Source organism: Marmota monax, unplaced genomic scaffold (genome assembly GCF_021218885.2).
Source record: "Marmota monax isolate L192 unplaced genomic scaffold, Marmota_monax_Labrador192_F-V1.1 WCK01_AAM20220418_F8-fsc00051, whole genome shotgun sequence".
In the NCBI taxonomy this organism is placed as follows: Eukaryota; Metazoa; Chordata; class Mammalia; order Rodentia; family Sciuridae; genus Marmota; species Marmota monax.
Window position 1 is genome coordinate 5,688,718 of NW_026695202.1, and position 21,495 is coordinate 5,710,212.

General features: G+C 51.3%; 1 protein-coding gene across 3 annotated transcripts in view; it reads left to right on the forward strand.

Moving 5' to 3' along the window:
* The window catches only part of Abtb3 (ankyrin repeat and BTB domain containing 3), a 260,855-nt gene extending 240,081 nt beyond the window's left edge, over positions 1-20,774 (forward strand). For all 3 annotated transcript variants that reach the window (XM_046429657.2, XM_046429656.2, XM_058574192.1), the window contains 6 exons: positions 3,406-3,511; positions 7,847-7,949; positions 9,292-9,373; positions 14,070-14,138; positions 15,676-15,789; positions 18,659-20,774. In XM_046429657.2, coding sequence (XP_046285613.1) covers positions 3,406-3,511; positions 7,847-7,949; positions 9,292-9,373; positions 14,070-14,138; positions 15,676-15,789; positions 18,659-18,868 — 684 coding nt within the window. In that variant the 3' untranslated portion in view covers positions 18,869-20,774. The remainder of the gene's footprint in view (positions 1-3,405; positions 3,512-7,846; positions 7,950-9,291; positions 9,374-14,069; positions 14,139-15,675; positions 15,790-18,658) is intronic.
* The last annotated feature ends 721 nt before the right edge of the window (positions 20,775-21,495 follow it).

Below are 21,495 nucleotides of genomic sequence, written 5' to 3' on the forward strand. Positions count from 1 at the left end.
CTTGAAGTCAGAGAGAGAGGTCAGGTTGGGAGTTCCAGGGACAGGAAGGCCTGCCTTGGGGGCCCTAGTACACTCCTTCCGTGGTGTGAGAGACCTCAGATGCTCAGTAAATACCTATCAAATCCAATTATAATCAAAACCACACACGCAGACCCTCCCGGCAGGAGCCACCGCTGCTCAGGCCACCAGTCTCAGAAGTGCATTTCCATTTCTTCCCTCAGAGTGGGGTAAAGGTAACTCCCAGCAAGACTCAAGGCAAACCCCAGGCAGGTGAGCAAGCCCAGGGACAGTGGTCACATGGTCTGCACAAAGACATCTGCAGACAACAGGTCCTGTTGTCATCCTAACCAGCAAGCCCTCCTCTAGCATCCTCCATGTGTCTGGCCCTCTGGGGTCTCAGAGGTGAGGAAATGTGGTCCGACTGATGTAAACTTAGACAAGGGGTATTCCTAATCTTAGGGGCCAAGACCGCAGCTGTGTGTTACCTCATGGTTTCTGTGGATCAGAAGTCTGGGGACAGTGTGACTCAGCAGACTTCTCTTCTGAGGGTCTCAAGGGCAAGACCAAGGTGTTCCCAGGATCGTGTTTCTTTTCAGAGACTTTGGGGAAGAACTGCTTCTCCGCTCACTATGCTCCTTGTGGTTGTGAGACTGCGGTCCGTCTCCTTGTGGCTTCTGGCTGGAGTCCCCTGTCTTTCTAGAGGGGTCCCCTTTCAGGCTGCCCTGTGGCCCCTCCACCTGACGCCAGCAACAGAACAGAGCCCTGTGACTTCCTCTTGACCCCACCCCTCTGGATCCTCTTCTGCCTGGATTTTTTTTTTTTTTTTAATTTTTTATTGTTGGCTGTTCAGGGTTCCTGTGATTCCACTGGGCTCACCCACATAGGCCAGGATACTCCCCCTGTTTTAAGGTTACCTGTGTGTCACTGCTGCGTTCTGAATGCTGTGCTTCCCCCAAGTTCCCATGTTGACCCCCGAACCCTCAAGATGATGATACTGGGAAGGACTGCCTTTGGCAGCTGACTGGGATATAAGTGCCCTTATGAAAGAGGCCCCGAGAGATGTCCCACCCCTTCCACCACAGGAGAACACAAGAGGGCCCTCACCACACAGTGAATCTGCCCTCACGTTGACTTTTCGGCTTCTAGAACGGCAAGAAATAAATTTTTTGTTGTCAGAAGTACCCACCTTGAGGTGTTTTGTTATAGCTGCCCAGACCAAGGCAGCAGCTTTAATCACCCTGCGCAGTCCCTTTTGCCTGTGTGGGGACCTCTTCATGGGTGAGGAGTGGCTCTTGGTACTCAGTGCCAGGGATGACAGCACTCTCTCCCGTGGGGGCCGTGATTCTGCCCACTGAAGTGCCACTCCATGCCCGTGCACGGGGGCCAATATGGAGTGTTAAAATGTGGATTCAGGCTCTGTGGCCGAGGGTGAGAGTGTACCTTGCTCACGGGCTCTCAGACATGCCGTTGAGGCTGCTCTAGTAGCACACGGTGAACAACAAGGCTTCAGGTCAGAGAAACCCTATTGTCAGCCCCCAGCACAGGTCAGACTGCAGAGAGAACTGCAGCACGTGAAACCCATGGTTCTCAAACTTATGGGAGCTTCAGCAGCACGGGAAACTATGGATCATACAGCTCTCTGGACCCCACTCTTGAGCTAGAAGGTCTGGGGTGAGATCCAGGAATTTACATTGCCACAAACTTTCAGGTGATGTTAATGCTGCTGCTCCAGGGACCACACTTTGAGAACCAGTGCATTCAGCCACGCGGGCAGTCACTGCTTTGAATGTTGAGTGAGAGGAGCGCCAGAAATCCTTTGGTTATAAGCCATCCTCCTTGGAAACAGTTCCTATAATTATACCTCTGTGAATCACATCTGAGGTGACATGATGCCTTCTGCAGTCTAGCCGCTTTAACTGAAGAGTTTGGATTTTCTTTTCTTTGTATCCTTTTGTCTTGGGAGCACCATGAATTAGATCCAAGAATAGCTTGAATCCCTGACATCGCTAGTGGTCCCAAGCCCATCTTTTAAAATCCAAAATTTTATTTATTGTATTTTATTACAAAAGCAATATTCATTTGTCATACCAATAAAAAGAAAAGAAACAATCATAATCTCCCCCAAAGGCGACTGCTCTATTCCTCTAAACCTTTTTGGGTGTTTTATATCCCCCTCCAAAAAAAAAAGAAGAAGAAAGAAAGCATGGTACAAACTGTGTTGCAACCACTTTTCTTATTTAATATGTTGTTGTTTGTCAGATTTTTGTTACTATAACAAAATACCTGAAACAATCGATTTAAAAGAGGGAAGGTTTATTTGACTCACAGTTTCAGAGGTTCCAGGCCCTGCGTCAGTGTGCCCCATTCCTTCTAGGCCTGTGGCGAGGCAGCTCCTCATGGTAGGAGCCCATAACGGAGAAAGCTGCTCACCTCCTGGCAGCTGGGGAGCAAAGAGGGAGAGAGCAGAAGAGACCAAGCTCCCATAACCCCCCTTGGGGGAGCATCCTCAATGACCTAAGAACCTAAGAACCACTCCCCCCATTTAAGTCCCAACTCAGAAGGGGCTTACTCACTCATCACCTCCCACTGGTGTCATGGCTGGGGACCATGACACTTTAACAGATAGGCCTTTGGGGGATACTTATCCAAACCATAGAAACCGTAAATATTTTTCTAACCGCTATTTCCACCCCCTTCCTTTCACCCTCCTTTGCCCAATAAAAAGCAGTTCATCGCTGTGAGTCCCTCTTGCCTCCTGCAAGCTGCAGGTCAAGGGAGATGGATGAACACAAAGGCTCCAAGTGGGAAGATGCAAACCGTGAGGGCTCAGGGGGGTCACAAAGCCGCCAAGCCCTGAGCCCTCAGGGGCGGCTGGAATTCGGGATCACAGAACTGACCCCTGCGCGTCTGCTTTTTTTTAGGATGTGATTTGAATGCTTCCTCCCAGACCTAGCAATGCTTCAGCCCCCAGAATCTAGCCCATGAGAAAGCAAGACTTAGGAACATTTGCCGTGTTCCTGGAGAGAACCCAGAGGGCTTCCCACTACTCAGGCCAATTCGCGGCTTCCAGAATTTAAGATTAATTGTAGAGGTGGATTCGAGATCAAAAACTTATTTTCTGTTCTCTGAACTACAGACCCCTGCTTTCCCGTGGATAACAGACGATCATGGCAAGACCGAGGAATTTCATTAAAATTTCTCAAGCTTGCAGCAGAGAACTCACTAGAAATAGGGGACACACAGAGCACGTCCCCCCAGGGCCACAGGCCAAACGGAAGGTGTACTCTCCAGGGGATTTCTCATGGAACCTGCCAGGTGTAGGCTCCTCTCAGCTGGGGACACACTCCTGTAGTCACAGCCCCAGTTGTCACAGCCCCCCGTAATGCAGCTCCTCTTTCTCCACAGAATGAAGTGATCAGCCAGCAGCTCTGCGTCATCTTCACCCACTGCTACGGGCCATACCCCATCCCCAAGCTGACGGAGATCAAACGGAAGCAGACCTCGCGCTTGGGTGAGTAGCACCCTGAGGCCCGCCTGGGCTGCTCCTCCGTAATGCAGGGACAGGGAGCAAACACCATGATAAGAATAAAGGACACAGTGGCACACGCCTCTAATCCCAGAGGCTCAGGAGGCTGAGGCAGGAGGATGGCAAGTTCAAAGCCAGCCTCAGTAACTCAGCAAGGCTTTAAGCAACGCAGAGAGAGTCTGTCTCTAAATAAAATATTAAAAAGGGCTGGGGATGTGGCTCAGTGGTTAAAGCACCTCTGGGTTCAATCCCTGACCCCCCCCAAAAAAAATGGGGGTGGGGGTGTTTCCAGGGCAAATGAATAGATGGAGAGTCAGGCGGATGGAAATGGGATTAACCCCCACATCAGGCATCTCTCTGGAGAATCTCCCTTGGGAATGTGGTCAAGGAGACTTCCCAGTGCCTAACCTTCAACAGGTAGACTTTTCTCCCCTGGTCACAGACGTGGGGACAGCCGAGGTCTCCTGATCCACACATGTCCCCCGCACAGTAGGCTGTGATCGAGGCCACGCTGCATGTAGTGACTCTGTCCCCCAAACTCCAAGTCCTCTAAGACCCTCCTCTTCCCTAGGGAGGAAGGAGCAGGGGACACTGAGGAGCCGGCTGTGTCCACTAGAAATCCTCCGTAGGGAAGAGGAGAGAGAAACGGCCCCTCCACCACCACACACCCCTAAAGACACGAGGGGCACATACCTGAGTTGAGGGGGCTTCATGCTTCCAATCCACAAAAGTCACTCCCTGTTCACTTGCACTGGCCAGCTTGAGCCTGCACCTGACCTCCTCTATCTATAGTAACCCTCAGGCCCTGGCGAGGTGACCCAGCCCATATTACGGCTGGAACTTGAAGCCAGCTCTGCCCAAAGCCGTCACTCCACCATTGTGCAGAACCAGCTTCTGAGACTTTGTAGGAGAAAACCGTCCACCAGGCACTGGGCTCAATCAGAGGACCCGGGGCTGCTGCGGCCTGGGAGGAAGGCAGAGAAACACCCAGTGCTTCAAGGCCTGAAACCTGAAGCTACTTTTGTAAGGGTCTGTCCCCTTGCTTGCCTGGGGACCTATAAAATATTAAAGAGAAAGGATTCCTGTGGCCAGGAGGGGACATTTGAGAGATGGGAGCATCTGAAAATTCTCCCCTGTAACTAAACCACTCATTGGCCAGGGCATGAGCCTGTGAAAGTTGTTAAAAGGCTGAGTTCATGGAACTGTTCCAAAGTATTTTCATTCCTGTCGTGATAACTTGTGAAGGTGAACGAGACTCAACTTTTTGCGAAAAAGAAAAATCGAGCAACTGAATCAAAGGTTACTATTTATCTTTACGTCTGTGCATGTGAGAAAACTGGGGTGTACCAGAGTGGCCAGGGTGTACCGGAGTTGGAGAAAACAGGTGCTGGTCAAATATTACCAGGGCACAACTTGTAAAGATCAATTGAGTGAACAGATGTTAGACACTAAGGGTCACATTCCCAGGACATGGGAACAACGTCTTATGCCTTACAAGGTGTCCTCATTGGGGCCAGCATTTGCAAGGGTCACATCAGTGGCATGGCATAAAATCTGCTTTCCTGTGGCCACGGGGGGCGGAGGGGAATGTTTTCTCCCAAATCTGCAGAGATTTCTCTTGCCAGCATTGAAAAGCACCTGGTTTTCAGCCCAAGCACTAGAATTCCAAGGTTAGCACCAAATGAAAAAGAAAAAAAAAAGGCGGACCCACAACAAGGAAGAGAAAGGCATCTTAGAATTATGAACAAAGGAAACGTGATTCTGGATTGGTTTGCATCTTTGAGACTGCATTGCAAGCTGGGGTCATTAAAGGTCGCCCGATAGTCATTCTTTAGGGACCTACCTTAAGGGAGAGGTAGGAATGATCAGTGACAAGGGTCTCCCCTGGCCTGGCTGCAAGCCCAGGCAGGTGATATCAATGAGTGAAATGGGTTCCACGGGCGAGACGTCAGGGAGTGGTGGGGCCTGAGGCGAATGTGGGAGCACATGCCTCGTTTTTTGCGGCACAGGGTCTTCCAGCCCTCCCAGTGGATTCTGGGAGAGAACGGTAAAGAGAGCTGGAGGTAGGAGTTACTCACCAGTTGGGGAACAGGTCGGGGGGCTGGTTGGAGATGAGCAATAGGTATGAATAGCAGACAGATGCAGGTCGCTGAGAGGCAGGAGAACAGCCTTCCACGCTCGTCTTCAGAGCAAGTGGAGGAATGAGGTTCAGTCCCCTGAGGGCTCCCTGTGGCTTCTCTTCCCTTTACTGGGGTGGTTTCAAGATTTTGAGGGACTTTTTTTAATTAAAAATTATAAAAGAAAGTGGGATTATAGCTGACTTCAACTTTTTCATGCTTTTTTGACATTTCTAAAGTAAATATTTTATCTCACATGGGAAGAGGTGTAGCCAAGTTCCCACGGAGACCAACAAGCGGGCACCCTGGGAACCTCCAGCTGGGCAGCACAGGGACCCGGGGGGCTCCGTCTCCGAGTGAGAAGAGCAGCAGGAAGGCGTATTCTGTCCAGGAGGCAGCAGAGCCTGGCACAGCGGCACCAAGGCAGGGCCCCAGCCCGTCAGCCGGGGGGACCAACTGCTGAGGGGTCAGGAATACAGGGGCCTGGTCCCTGTCCTCCACCACCTGGGACAGCCTCAGCCAGCCCAAGGAGGCCACCAGCTTCCTTCCAGGACAGCTCTGTAAGCCCCGGGGAAGGTGCACCAGTGACAAGCAGGGTCCCGGCTAGGAAGGGGCCTGACGTCCTCGGCACTGCTTCTAGAAGAAAGAGGGTCCCCGTCATCTTTCATTCATCCAGAAGATACTGAGCGTCTATTGGAACAGTTCTGTTTGTGGAGCCGCCACCGACGGCCATTCGGCTCAGTTAATGATTTCGTCCTCACTCCTGTCCTGGGATCTTGGCCTGTCGTGAGCATTACCGTTCCCACTTTATGGAGGGGGAAACTGAGGCACAGGTGGACATATAACCCGGCCAAGGTCACGCAGCTGAGACTCTGGCTCTTCCTCTTCCTGAAGTCAGTATGACAGGGACAGACAGGGATATGCTTTCCTGACGGGAGGCCCCAACAGCGGGGAGCAGAGGCTGTGGGAGACAGTGGGATACTGGCTCAGAGGGAGGAGTGGGGGAGTCAGGCTTGGTGAGGTGTCTGTGCTGACCCAGCAGGGAAGAGCCAGGCTGGGCGGGGCTGGAGAGAGGACGGTGACATGGCCCAGGACGGCGGGGTGGAGAGGACGGAGGGAGACGGGATTTGGGAATGCTTGGGGGAGCACGGAAGCTGTTTGGGGTGGAGGTTGTGGGTGGCCCTGCGAGAGGAAGCTGTCCTGTTGCCTTGGGGTCCCTGGTGTAGGCAACTACTAGTGACATTCTTAGGGACCAGAGCCACATGTTGCAGGGAGAATCTTTTCTTAGGTGAGTGAGGGATGTGGTGGCTGTTCAGACTGGGGAATTGGGCACAGCCGTCCCCAAAAAAAAATCTTCAAGGAATCTTCAAGGTCGGCCTTGGGGTGCTGCCGTTCAGCCAGCTATTAGGGGGTGACCTACTGCAACCCCTCTAGAGGTTAGGGTCACCTTAGTCTCACCTGCTTGGGGACTGACTCAGAGATTGGGGGCCAAGGGAGATCCGGATCCCCAACTAGACACAGTGCTGGGCTGGGGACAGACTGGCACCTGCAGGAGACTGGGGTCTGCATGGCTCAGTGACAGGTGAACTGGGGGATCCTTGTGTTTGACGAGGCCACCGGATCAGAGTGCCAAGTTCCAGTCCTGGCTTCCCCACGTGTCACTGGCTTGGACAGGTCATCGTACGCTCTGCGTGCTCAGCAGCCCAGCTGCACGTGGGGTCGACGTGGGCTCTGCCAGTTTGCACAGGGCCCGGCACACCAAGAGCTGAGACCCAGGAGTGCCTATGAGCTCCATCATGTCTGTTATTATAAAAGATGATGGCCGGGGACAGGCTTATTTCTCACTGACCCTGGGAGCGAAGGACTGATTCTCAATCACCTGCAATCACAGGGTGGTGAGGGGCAGCTCAGTTGAGGGGGCACTGAGCCCAAGAAGAGGGAGTGGCACTCTTAGAGATGGGCAGGTGAACTCTGACCGCGGGTGGGTCTTCTAAGGGGAAGTACTAATTTTTAACGGCAAATGAGCATCTCCTGCGCCAGACGGAATCTCAGTGCCCCGCGCCTTCCTCTGATGGATGCTGCCTCCTTTGGTCACTGTGGCTACCCGTGGCCGTGGTCTCCTCGGCTGTGCTAACTTGTGCTTTCTGCAGGAAGAGTCCCAGCTTTCTTCCCACTGAAGCCTTTCCCTCCTTCCTCGTTCTAGATCCTCATTTTCTTAACAATAAAGAAATGTCTGATGTCACCTTCCTGGTAGAAGGAAGACCATTTTATGCTCACAAAGTGCTGCTGTTCACAGCCTCCCCAAGGTATGTGTCATCGGGTTTGCATGAAGCTCAATGAGGACTGTGTTGCCATTGCTATTTTTTGAAGTTCAATATCAATGGTATCTGCTGGACTGACAGAGTGTCTTCTCAATATCAAGGATTCCAGAGTACAGGGTACCCCTTTGTGCAAACCAGAATAAGGCACCATGGGCAGAACTTTCTATGCAGAGCACAGATTGGATTTTGGCTCCTTCAGCCAGGTGCCTTTGTGCAGTGAACAACTGAGGCCCCTTGCATGGCAGCCGCGAGAGACCCATCCTTTCTTAAGTGTCAGGGCACAGACTTAAGCCACCAAAATACAAAGGTTCTACTCTTCCTTTTCATTAACTGTGGCGTTAACAGAGGATAGTATGTAGTAATAAAAGAAGAAACTGCCACCCTCTCTGCTAGCTCAACTGTACTGCCCTTTCTCCTACTGATTTGATGGAGTTGGGTTGACACTTTAGAATCATGGTACCTGAGGTGGGTAAGGACACTGCGAACCCAGAAACAGAAGCCCCTTTGAAGGACTTTGCTAAGGGCTATGTGACCAGCACTCTATGGGTTCCCCAAAGCACGCTGGCATCTCCAGTGCCCCCAAAACCAAACACAAATCCCCGATGTCCCCTTTGCAGACAACAAAAAGCACCTGTGCCTCGCGTAGCTCTTGTTTGTGACACCAGAGAAGCTGGATCGATAGTGAAGTCAGTTTCTTGGTTTTGACGAAGGTCCAACAGCCACATAAGGTGTTAGCCCTGGGGGACACCAAGGGAGGTAAACAGGCCCTCGGCACCATCTCTGCAGCTCTCCTATAAATCCATCAGCATTTCAAACTTAAAATTTTAGAGAGAGAGGGACAGCCATTCCTAATGTTTTTTGATGCAGTGTGTTCTGCTGACAGGGTCTCTATCTTCAAGGAACTTATGGTTTAGGAAAAGCCAGGACAGAAAGTCCCCTGTAGGGAGACCCTGAGGGAGTCAGCAATATGTCAGGCTCCTACAGAGGGCGCAGAGGGACAGGCAGGGGGCAAGCTGATCATGGCCCGGGTGAGAGGGGAGCCATGGCCACCCTCGGGAAGGGCCTGCCATGGGTCCTGAAGGAAGACCGGGTTTTAAAGGCACCCATTCGTTTCCAATCACCAGGTCGAGAAAGGATGGACTAGTTCAAGACACTTCTTAGCTTCCGAGTTTTAGCTTCCAATTCGGTGCTGATAGAATCCAGGGAGGGTTTAACTTTAAAGTCTCGGGCACTGTCCTTGCTGTAAAGGACTTCTGTCCTGAGCAGAGCTGAGGTCTTGCACCCCGGGGGTGTGCGTGGCTCTTGACCTCCCTTTGTGTCTTGCCAGGTTCAAAGCGCTCCTCTCCAGCAAGCCGGCCAACGACAGCCCCTGCATCGAGATCAGCTACGTCAAGTACCCCATCTTCCAGGTGAGCCCTCAGGTGGCCTGGAACTCTGTGCTGGTGGCGCAGAGCACACACGGTCGCCTTCTTCCCCCAGCCTGGGGGTCTGCCGTTGGAGAAGCCCCCACAGAGAGCTGACCACTTCCAGCGCTCTGGGCTCCTGCCCACTTAGCCCTCCAGAGACCACGGGCACCTGCCTCTCCCACGGAGCTGGAGGCTGGGGACACAGAACTAAGGGACACCCTCTCCCAGAGACCCACAGTCTAGAGGGGTGACTGAGCAATTAGTTGATTACGGTACGTGAGAGATGGGGGTGAGCCAGCGTGCTGTGGCCACTCAGGCAGGACAGTTGGGGAGGCCTCTCAGATGAGGTCCTAAGGGCTGAAGGATCAAAGGCCAAGGGACAGCTGGGGAGCTCAGGAAGGTTTAGTGCTCAAGAAAGAGGGTTAGAGCGAGGAGAACTGCAGGCACGATGTCCCCGCGTGGTGGCTGAGCAAAGCATGATGGGGAACCCGCGGGCTTTTAGAACCCAGGGTCGTTTGAACCTGAGTCTGAACCCAGCATAAGCAGGAAAGAAGCTCGGTGCCGTGGGCAGTGGCTGGGTATGTGGCTTTGAGGCGCACGGCAGCCGCTTCCCTTCTCCTCCCTCCTGGTGCCTGGTTCCTAAGCCTCCCTCGCAGACGTCCTGCAGCCAGGAGGGATCCACGCCCCCAGCTCCTTCAGAGCCGGATTTCCAGAGCTCCGAGTCCCACTGGGGCACCTGAAGGCTGGCCGGCTCCTTACTGCCACACAGGCCAGGCCAGCAGGGAGACCGGGGTCCCCACACTGTCTTCCCCTAGGGTGGCTGAGGATGGGGTTCACAGAACTCCTCAGCGGCACCTGGTTCCTCCAGCTCAATTCAGGAAGATGACCCTGGAGAGAGTCCGCCATGGGGAAGACTCAGGCCTCCCCGGAAGCCTGCTCTTCTAGAAGGGCTGGTGGGCGTTCAGAAAGCAGGAGGCAGGACTGACCATGAGCAAGGTCATGCAGAGGAGGTCCTGACCTGGGTCTTGAATGACAGGACCACACTCCAGGAGGCCCCTGTTTAAAACCTGTGTCCCCGTCACAGTAGCATGCACCTATAATCCCAGCTATTTAGGATGTTGAGGCAGGAGGATTGTGAGTTCAAGGCCAACCTCAGCAACTTAGCAAGACCCTGTCTTAAAATTAAAAAAAATAATAAAATAAAACAGGCTGGGGATGTAGATCAGAAGTGAAGCATTCCTAGGTTCAATCCCAGTACCAAAAAAAAAATTAAAATCAGTGCCCCTTGTGTGAGCTTGAGCAAATCATCCAATCTTTCTGAGCCTCAGTTTCCTCATCTGGCTAAGGGGAGAGAGGGAGAGTGTTCTAGAGAGGGAACAGCTAAACCAAGGCACAAAGTGGAAAGCTGCAGGGTGTGTTTGAGGAAAAGTGACCATTGGTCTGTTCAGCTGGGTAACACGGTGTTTGGGAGGCTAAAGATGCATCGAGACCACACAGTGTGGGAAGAAGGAGAGCCAAATGGCGGCTCCTCCCTCCACCATTGAGGCCCAGATCCTGCTGTGGGGAGGGCCACTAAGAAGGCACCATGCCTCCCACTAGCCCCAAAGCTTGCTGCTGAGGTGCCTGAATTTCCACCATTAGAGATGCACTCCTTGGTGATGACTGAAACTTCAAAATAAAGAACTCTCCCTAAGTAACCAAGAACAAAACACTCTAAACCTCTTTTTTAAAAAAACACCAGGGGTTTTAACCCAGGGGTGCTTTACCACTGAACTATATCCCCAGCTTTTTTTTTTTTTTTTTGAGACAGGGTCTCACTAAGTTATTGAGGACTTCACCAAATTGCTGAGACTGGCCTTGAATTTGCAGTCCTCCTGTCTCAGCCTCCCTATCGCTTGACATATTAGTCATTGTCACCTCTGTGTCTTGGGTTCTGGAAGAGATTCGAATCCCTTGCAGAGATCAAATAAGACAATGTGAGAAAGCATCCACCTTGCACAATGGGCACACTGTGGCAATCTTCAAGTAGGTGGTTTTCTAAGCTGCAACTAATATTATCACCTCCCTGCTATGCCCAAGACATAGGAGGTGTCTCCCACTAACGTGGAGGAGGTCCGGGATCAGAGAAGACACCGCAGCCTTCAGGTGGGCTGGGAATGGGCTCACTCCAGGCATCCGCAGGCCTGTTTCCCCTCTCCCAGGCTGAGGACCTCTGAGAGCAAAGCAGCCGCAGCCCCGTCCTGAATGACAGCTGGTAGATTCGGAAGCTGCCGGGAGATCATTGCTTTGCCTTAGGGTCCGGGGTGAGAGGCATGGAGACACACTTCAGGAGCTCTGTGAGGGCCTGGCCTCTGCCCACATGGGTTCTCGGGCATATTATTCCTGGCATTTCTATACGTGAAGAAATTGAGACCCAGAGAACTTCACAAATGTGCCCAAAGTCTCAGTCCTAATAACAACAGACAGAGCCAGGATCTGAACCCAGTCTGTCCGGTAGCAAAGCTTAGGAACCTTGTTCGGGAGCATCTTCTCTAAATAGGAAGGACAGTTTCCCTTCCTGAGCTTTAACCAGGTGTGAGGCTTGAAGCCTGCTTCTCAGCCTCAGCTGGCCCAGCAGATCTCCCAGGGGGCTCTGAAGATCCCCAGGGAAGGCCTTGGCTATTCTTGAGACCTGTTAAGTCAGAACCACAGGGTGGGGCCCAGCATCGGCATGAAGCATCTCCCCATGGCAGCCCAGGTGGAGAACCAGTGCTCTGAGGTACACCATGTTCTTGTACATCAGCAGGTGTCTGAATCACCTGGGGACAGGTACGAGACGTGAAAACACAGAAGTCGTGATGAATGCAGGCACCTGGGCCGCCCCCCACCCCAGCTGATTCTGCAGACATAAGAATTCACATTTCTAACAAGAACCCTGGGGGATGCTGCTGGGCTGACCCTGGAACCACTCTGAGAACCGCTGCTCTGTGAGGGAGCTCTTTCACGAGGCCCCTGACTCCGGGCACTCTGGGGGATTTTCTTCCCTCTGGGAGGGCCCAGGCCCTCCTTAGAGCCGCCCAGCCCTGCAGGAGACTCTGACAGCCCATCAGAGTTTGGAGCTTGAGCTAGAGGCAGAGGAACGTGTGCTTCCCCAGCTCTCCAGGTGCTCGTGAAAGGGCCACTGCTACCATTAAGCCTGGGACTAATTGGGGAGGTTCCTGGAATAAGAAATTGGCTCGTAGTAGACACTCAATAAATATTCGTCGAGCGGATCCACTGAATAAGAGCCTGCGTGGGAACAGACTGCCTGAGCAGAGTCCACAGGCCTGTAATTGCTTTCACTGGGGATGGTTTCCTGGCCACATTAGCCTCAAGTTACTGTAATGGGAAAGGACAACTTAACAGGCTCTGGGGACTCGTCCCTGTGCAGGCCCCTTCCCCATAAATGAAGAAAAGCCCCATTTGTGGCTTGAAATAGGCGGAGGAAGGCTGCATGCAAGCCGGAGGGAGGCCTCCCGGGGCCTGTGCGCTTCACTCCGTGCTGGTAGAACTTTAGCAAATGAGCCAGCTTTGGGTTTCCCCACACAACCCCGCCCCCCAAGACTGTTTAACATCACAGGCAAGATCCCAGCAGCTGAGGCTGCACCTGGAAGCCTGGGCCTCTGCGAGGCTGTGAATACCATTCTGCTCCTTGCTTCCTGCAGGTTGGCTGCTGCCAAGAAAAACAAGTCCATAAATAAGCCCCACGGCCTAATAAGGGTGCGTTTCACCCCTGCAGAAGGGTGTGCTGCCAGCGGCTGGCAGTGGTCTGGGACAGCCCAATTTAAATTCCATTAGCCCCAGGACCTCCAACCGCTAAGGAGAGCATTTCAAGTCCGTGGCTCAACCTTGACTAAATGAGATAACAGGATACAGAAGTGCTTTGTAAATGAAGAGGCCCTCCATTTTCCATGAGGATGGGGCCAGATATTACTGTTATGCTGCTTATGATTGTTGTTTGGGCCTGTATGAAAGAGAGGTGCTCAGGGAATGAAAAATTGATCTCAGTAAGGCCAAGATCCCTGCGTTCGCTGACTTGGTCTTGTGGATGCTTATGAGCCATCGGGTGGGAGAAGGGAAGGTAAAACCATGCCGTGTTATTTTACAAGGTCTTGCTGCCACCAACTCTGTCAAAAGCCTGGCATCAGTATTCCCAAACACAAAAGAGGCAGGGGAAGTTCTATGTTTATGGCACGTGCGGTAGGGAGGGAGAGCATGGGTGAAAATTACCTCTAGATAGGGAATAGGGGTGGGAGGGAAAGGGAGGGAGGATGGGAATAGTAAGGATAGTGGAAGGAGACGGTCATCATTATACAAAATTCATGTATGAAGATGTGAATTTGGTGTCAACATACCATGAATGCACTGTCCTCTTTAAATGGTGGCCCCGAGGGTCCTGACCCAGGGGAACTCGTTCCGTCCTCATCATGACCCCGTGAGGGGTGCACTCCCATCCCCACTTTACAGAGATGAGCCAAGTTTAGGCATAGCTTGGCCCTGCTCGTCGACGTGCCCCGGGGCGGGGAGCCACAGATTTCAGTGTACCACTCAGGAAGACTCTTTCCAAGTGGGCCTTCCCGCACGAGGCAGTGGGTGGACGTCCCAGAGTGGACGTGCCTGGACAGCTTACTAATGCGCCTTGTGACAGAGGCTGGCTCACTGTGTCCTCTGTCCCTTCCAGTTGGTCATGCAGTATCTCTACTACGGAGGCCCAGAGTCACTTCTCATTAAAAACAACGAGATCATGGAGGTAAGGAGCCCACGGTGCCCTTGACCCCTAGGCTCCCCTGGGGTGAGGGGCAGCTCAGCAGCCTCTCAGGACTACACTGGGTGAAGGCTTTGAACTGCTAGTCCCCCAGGGGGCCCTTCCAGTTGTCCTCAGTGAACCCAGGTTGTAACTGTCACCAAGAAGTCGGGGGTAGCACCGGGCCCGGCCCAGCTGGAGCTCCAACAGCATGTCCTGGACGATGTCTTCTCCCTTGTCATTTGTAAAAGAATCACATCCACTGTAAACATTCCTTAATCCCAGGCCATCCCTCTCCCAGGAGGCAGAAGCCAAGGCAGAGCACTGATCCCTGCCGGCTGTCCTCCTCCAGGGTCCCTGTTCCTGTCCCCTCTGTCCCAGGCTGAGAGCGCCCCCTGCTCCTTTCCAGAAGTGGAGCCCAAATCAATCTTCCCAGTCAAAGCTGGGAGTTTCCAGAAGCCAAAACTCACTGCCATGATCCTTAGCAAAGGAGCCAGACCTCCCCCTCGGGGGCTGAACCCCTGCACCTGGCGGTTAAAGGTGTCAGCAGGATCCCTGTTCAGGAGGAGACCCCACGGTGGGTCAGCTATGGACACAGGGCCAGACTGGGACTGCATTCAGGCGCTGCCACTCCTGAGCCATGTGACCTTGGATGGGTTATTTGACCTCTCTGAGCCTCGGTTTCCTTGCCTGTAAAATGGCAGTGTGGTATCTATCCCACTGAATTTTCTAGAGGAGTCTAAACGCATCTGTTTTTCAGTTGCTGGGCACAGTTGCCACGTCCTTTTCTTCTTGCTCTTTCCTCCCTGCCTCCCTGCCCTCCTCCCAGACACACAGCGACTCCCTCGTTTCTCTGGACCCCTCCTCTGATACTTCTCACCCATCTGAGGACCAGGTGACAGGCTGAGAACACAGGCTCTTTTTTAAGCCTTTTTTTTTTAATTACTTCAAGATCAAAATAATAAATGCTTTTTTTATGTTTTACATTTACTATAAAGGACATAGATCCACATCCAGCTGAAGAGGTCCACAGAGCAGGATGTGGAAGGGTCCCAAGCCCAGGAGCATCTGTCCCCACAGAGCTGGGGGTACCCCTTTCCAGTGCAGGGCTGTGTTTGCCAACCAGGATGGTCTCTGAGCCTGGTCCGTTAGGGATTTTTTGGAGGCAAATGCGTGTGCATTTAAACTGTTCAGACCACGCAAGAGGATTGTAATGAAAACGCAGCCCCCGCCCCACCCTGCCGTGTTCACGTCCATTGCTTAAGTAACACCACTCACCCTTATTTCTGGACATCTCTTAGGCATTCCGGGCTGACCTCCGGCTACACCAGATGTGCATGGGGCTCCCTGCCCCCCCGCTCCTCCATCCTCCCCGTGGAGAGCTCTGTCACTCTGTCTGGTTCCTCTGGTGTCACCTTTCTATAGGGACAGCTTTATTTCCAGTCCCTCCCGACACTTCTGTGGCTTGTCCTCGTGGCTCCGTATCTTCTCGCGGTTTCTCTCCCCCCACCCCACCCCCACCTCTGACCTTCTGTGGTTTTAGCTTCTGTCTGCCGCGAAGTTTTTCCAGCTGGAGGCTCTGCAGCGGCACTGCGAGATCATCTGTGCGAAAAGCATCAACACCGACAACTGCGTGGACATCTACAACCACGCCAAGGTGAGCCACCCTCCCCTGCCCCGTCCCTAGTAAGCACCTGCTGCTTCTGGTCTCTGTGAATTTGACTTCTCCAAGGACCTCACATAAGTGGAAATACATAAAATGCGTCCTTTTGTGACTAGTTTATTCTACTCAGCACAACATCATCGATGTGTTACCACGTGTCAGAGTACCCTTCCTTTTTAAGGCTGAGTAATATTCCATTCCATATGTGTGTGTGTGTGTGTGTGTGTCTGTGTGTCTGTGTGTCTTGTATTTCATCTGCTCATCTGTCAGTAAGCACGTGGGTTGCTTCCACCTTTTGGCTGCCATGAATAATACTACTGTGAAGATGGGGGTACAAATATCTGTTTGAGTCCCTGCTTTCAATCTTTTGGGGGTACCTACGCACAAGTGGAGTGCTGAGATTTGAACCTGGGTTAGTTTCATTCTAAAACTCACGTTCTTAACCTTTTGTTTACTGTCTGGCCTGATAAATGTTTGAAATGGTTCCAACGATCATCAATCCTCAAAATAAGATTTTCTGATTGGCTTATTGGTAATGAGAAAGTACAGGCTTCTTCATACACATGGACATACAAACCTACTCTGAGTGTTAATGATTATATCAAATTCTGGTTTCTCAGGACACATGCAAATTTTTTTCTATCTTAAACTAACTACTTTGTAAATGAGCATCCAAAGGCAGCATCCTCTGTCAGCCCAGGAAGAGAGTCTGATTGACCTAATGGTTCTATGCCCTCCTCCTTGGGTCATGATCATTCAAATTGCCCCAAATCTGATGTCCACAAGTGGCTTTCCCACAGCCACCCCCTTGGCAGCAATTTAACCCTGGCAGGCTCCTTAGCCCTGCCCCATGACTCATTATTTAACATGAGTCCTGATGCGATGGGAGCCCAGCTGGGATATGGGCTTAGAATTCCTATGGTGGAAGAAAGGTCTCTGAGAGAAGGCATCTCTGCAGCCAAGGCTTTGACTTTTACAGTCACCAGCCTCCACCGCCACCTTCCAGGTCACATCCTAGAGGGAATAAACACCTGCCCTCTGTGAGGAATGCGTGAAGGACAGGACAGAACCAGCAACCTCCTGCCCTTTCTGTCCCCTGCTTCCCTGTGAGGTGGAGGCCACAGCCCCCATGATGATCCCGTGCGCTTCGGTGCTACAATCTGAGGCTAGTTTAATAAAAAGAGGTAGAAAAACAGTCGAGGGTGGTGGCACACACCTGTAATCCCAGCAACTCGGGAGGCTGAGGCAGAAGGATTGCAAGTTTGTGGCCAGCCTCAGCAACTTAGCAAGGCCTGTCTCAAAAGAAAAAATTAAAAGGGATGGAGATTTGGCTCAGTGTTAGAGTGCTTGCCTAGCGTGCGCAAGGCCCTGGGTTCAATCACCAGGAACACACACATATAGCAAGCACGCACGCACACGAACACACACTCACACACACACAGAGAAGCAAGAAACCAGCATTTGGTTGGAAACCCAGGAAATGCAGGCATTTAGGTGCTAAGAGCCATGTTCCGAATGTCCACAAGATTTTCTGATTGACTTATTGGTAATGAGTTGGTAATTGACTTATAGCAGCTGCGCTCCTATACTTCATCTAACCCGCTGATACAGCTGCAGAATTTTAGACAGACGAGAAACCCGTCCCATCTTTATTGCCCCATCAAGGCATCCTGAACTATTCAGTCTTGAAAAAGAAGCCCAGGAGCTTCTGATGGCCCTTTCAGGGTATCTCTCCACTTGGAACAAAAGAATAAGCTGGCTCATCTCCCTGAGTCTCAGCTAAGAGCAGGCTCAAGTGCACCATGATGGGAAGAACACAGGTTTGGAAACCAGAGGACTCATTCATTCCTATTTATTGACCACCCATTACTTACTAGGAACTGTAGTCGTCATAATATAGTAAGAAATTAGTAAGACCTTGAAAAATTCATAATCTAGGACAAGGATCCGCAGACATGTTCTATAACGAGCCAGATAATATGTTTCAACTTTCCAGCCCCGTACTTGCTTTTCACTTAATTCCACCTTTGCTGCGCAAAAGCAGCCATATATAATATGTAAACAAATGGTACAGCTGTGTTCTAATAAAACTTTATTGACAAAAACAAGTAGTGGGCCACATTTGGCCCAAAGGCCTGTAGTTTGACAACCTCTGGTCTAGGAGATGAGAGTTCCAGTCCTAGTTCTGTCAGTAATCCATTGTGTGGAGATAGGCAAGTGGCTAGCATAGTCACCATTCAATAAATTATATCACCAAGTGTTAGAAATGTGTCTATTATGCTTATGACTCTCCATTTATACTGACTTGTGCTGAGTGACCCTAACCTAAAAGCAAGTACCAGGTGTGGCAAGGGGTGGGGGGCTCTCTGTGACTAGTGAATCAGATAGGCAGCTCTGAGCCTCAGTTTTTCCCCTCCTAGAGAATGAGGCTTGTCCTCTGTGACTCCAAGAACAGGGTTCATGTTGAAATGATGAAACCCTTCCTGAGCTCTCCCCCGGCTCCAGAACTCTGCACATCCGTGAGAACATGTGTGTGATCAGAAGCCCACTTGTGATAACTTCATCCAGCCTCGGTGGTGGCCTCTCAGAAACCACAGAATTACCTTGTGTGTCCATGTCCGATGGCAAGGGAGAGCGTGGTGCCTCTGTGACCCACCCCTTCATTCTGCAGCTCAGAAAACCGAGGCTAGAAAGGTGATTAATTTGTATAAGGCCCTGAAGTGGAGGAAGGAACTCACCCCAGTCCTCCCTTCAGGGAGGAGCTCCAAGGGTCCTGCAAAGGGTGGAGAGTCAGGGCTGCTTCTGCAGACAGCCCAGTGCATCTCCGAGGCGTAACCACCCCACTTCTCTCTGCCCCCCACAGTTCCTTGGAGTCACAGAGCTCTCTGCATACTGTGAAGGCTACTTCCTCAAAAACATGATGGTCCTCATCGAAAATGAAGCATTCAAGCAGCTCCTATATGACAAAAATGGCGAAGGAACAGGCCAGGATGTGCTCCAGGACTTACAGAGGACGTTGGCCATCAGGATTCAGTCCATCCACTTGTCGTCTTCCAAAGGTTCCATCGTATGAACCCCAGCAGAGCAAGTGCTTCCCAGGTCCTCTCCGATTCTCCTGCTGCAAAGGCTTCCCACAGACACGTACCAATTCCACCTGGCGTCTGTTTTTGGCTGAGCCAAGGAGCTGCCCCAACTGCCAGCTTCTCTTGAATAAGCAAACTCGGCTCCCACGTGCTCCAGTTGAAACCCAGAGACGTTTCCCTGGCGGGCAGATTCAACCGTGGTGGGGTCCAGAGCTTGAAGGTCACCATGGGGCCGCCAAGCCAACTCCAACCTGGGACCGTGGAACCCACTGTCAAATGAATGGATTGAGGCCTAAAAGCCTTTGGGGTTCTGACTGACACCTGGAGGACCTAATAATGGTACCAATTCCGACGAGCCTGGTATTAGATGTTCAAGACCTTGATAGCCGCATCTGGGCGGCTGTCAATCATGGTAGCTAATCGGTGAGGCTGTTACCCATAATGAGGAAATCATCTGGCCAATTTTTAGGGGCGGGAACTTTTTAAAATGTTCATAATATAACAAAACAGGGCAGTCTTGTCGTTTCAAATATATTTCTAAAAGCTTAACAGTTCATTTTTAACTGAATTGTGTTTAGGGATCTATGTTTCGAGATTACTGTCTTCCTTTTTTCTTAAAGCAGTTAAGTCGCAGGTCCACACTGCATCTGACAAATTATTGCTGATATTCTACACAAGGTGAGATCATCTTGCCTTAGTGCTCATGGTTACACAAAAGAGGTGCACTGCCAATAATTATCTCTAATCCAATAGTTGAAAACAACCTGCATGCTAATCGTGGTTTCGGGGTGAGAATAGAACACCCCCACATAACAAGACATGCATTTGCATGGACCCAAACCTGTACCATGTTATGTTTTGTGCTTCCCTTTTTCGGCAAGGTCAAAGTGTTCCACCACTTCTTGCTAAAAGTCCACTTGGTGAGACTCACATATCCATTTCTTCTCCTGATTATGAATGATTCTGGGGTGCTTTTGCAGAAATGTGTTCTTAGATGATGCTGGATGGGGGGTGGGGGGTGGGGGGAGCACGTCAGAGAATTTATTAATCCCAGAGCTTTCTCTGTATTCTCAGAAGATGTTAATAGTTTGTTATAGCCAGAGAGTATGACTATGTTAGATTATTTTTAAAGACCAAACATGTATGATAGAGTGGATACTTTCTGTATTCTGAGAGTGTACAGTATAGGGTTATCTATAATGAAAGTTTATATAGAAGGGTTCCGTTTGCTCTGCCATATATTATATATATACGAATATATATATATATATATAAGCAAAAGAGATTGGTGAAGTGCCACAATATTCCAAATAATTTTTGAGTTGCGGCCTTTTTTCTCATTCTTTGGTTGAAAAACCTAGGTACAAGCACTTAAAACTAAGAGAAGACTTTTACCCTTTGGGATGGCAAAGTTTTATCAATAAAACTATTTCCTAGCATGCCCTTGGGAAGTTGCGCCAGAACCTAGATTCTAATGGAGCTGCTGTCTATCTGTCCTGTTTGCTCCCTGAGCCTTTGATCGGAGCACCAGTGTCAAGTCTGCTTTAGGCCACCTGTGTCTACAGCATTGGCTCCTCTGGGACACACACACACACACACCTAAGGCCTGTCTCCCACATGGTCATCTGCAGACTTGCCCCAGCCCTTCCATCCTCGGAGGAAGGAAACAGCTACCCGAGGAGAAGGCCATGTCACAGATACACAGTGTGTGCATACCTGCTGCCTCTGTCTTCAGAGAGGCGGTGGGGACATCCCTCCGCCTCAGCTGACCCCTCTGTGGATGTCTGCTGCTAGTTCAGGGTCCCCAGGCATTGATTTGTACCTTGGCAACTCCCACTAGGGCTTCTGTTAGTTTGGTGTGCTTTCTCTGTCATTAAAAGAAATGATTTTTCCCAAGCCTTGCGTCATTTATATGGTACACGTGAGCTTTTTACCCAACAGTTGAAGCCTGAGAACTTCCTCCCAAGATTGGAAAATATGACTCGGCAGAAAATTGAGGGGCCTGGAGAGACTAGATAGAAGGTGGCTTCCCATGTTGCTGGTGGGGGCAGGGGGCTGATTGGCTCCAGGGCCCAAGGTCTGCTTCTGGGTAATGGCCTGGGGTTTCCTGCCATCAGGCAGAGGGGCTACAGGTACGGCCACCTGGGCCACTGCAGTGGTACTATTGCCCACTGTGGGGCGCTTGTTCTGCCTGTCCCTCCCGTACCTTGATGACATTTTGTGGGGATGGAGGGACAAAGAAAGACAAGCCACCTCAACATCATGTACACTCCCACTGAGGACAGCATAAGCTGATGCCACTGGACAGGGTGGGGGCCTGGGGTACAGGAGGGACAAACAGCTTTATTCTTAAGTGTCTTCCTCCTGAGGTCAATCCTGGTCCCCAGCTGTTCTGTCTGGTTCCTGGCCCCACCTGAGTCTTACCTAGTCCCCTGGCTAGGCCACAAAGGCCCACCAGAAGCTAGGGAGAAGCCAGGCTATACAAGGACACTGAGCCATGCAGAGCTGGCTGGTGCAGAGCTGACCCCACCCGCTACCCCCAGAACGACTGCTCACCCCTGCAAAGCAGCCCAGATCTGTTTCTTCTTTAAGAAGCAACCAAGTGCCACAGGCCAGA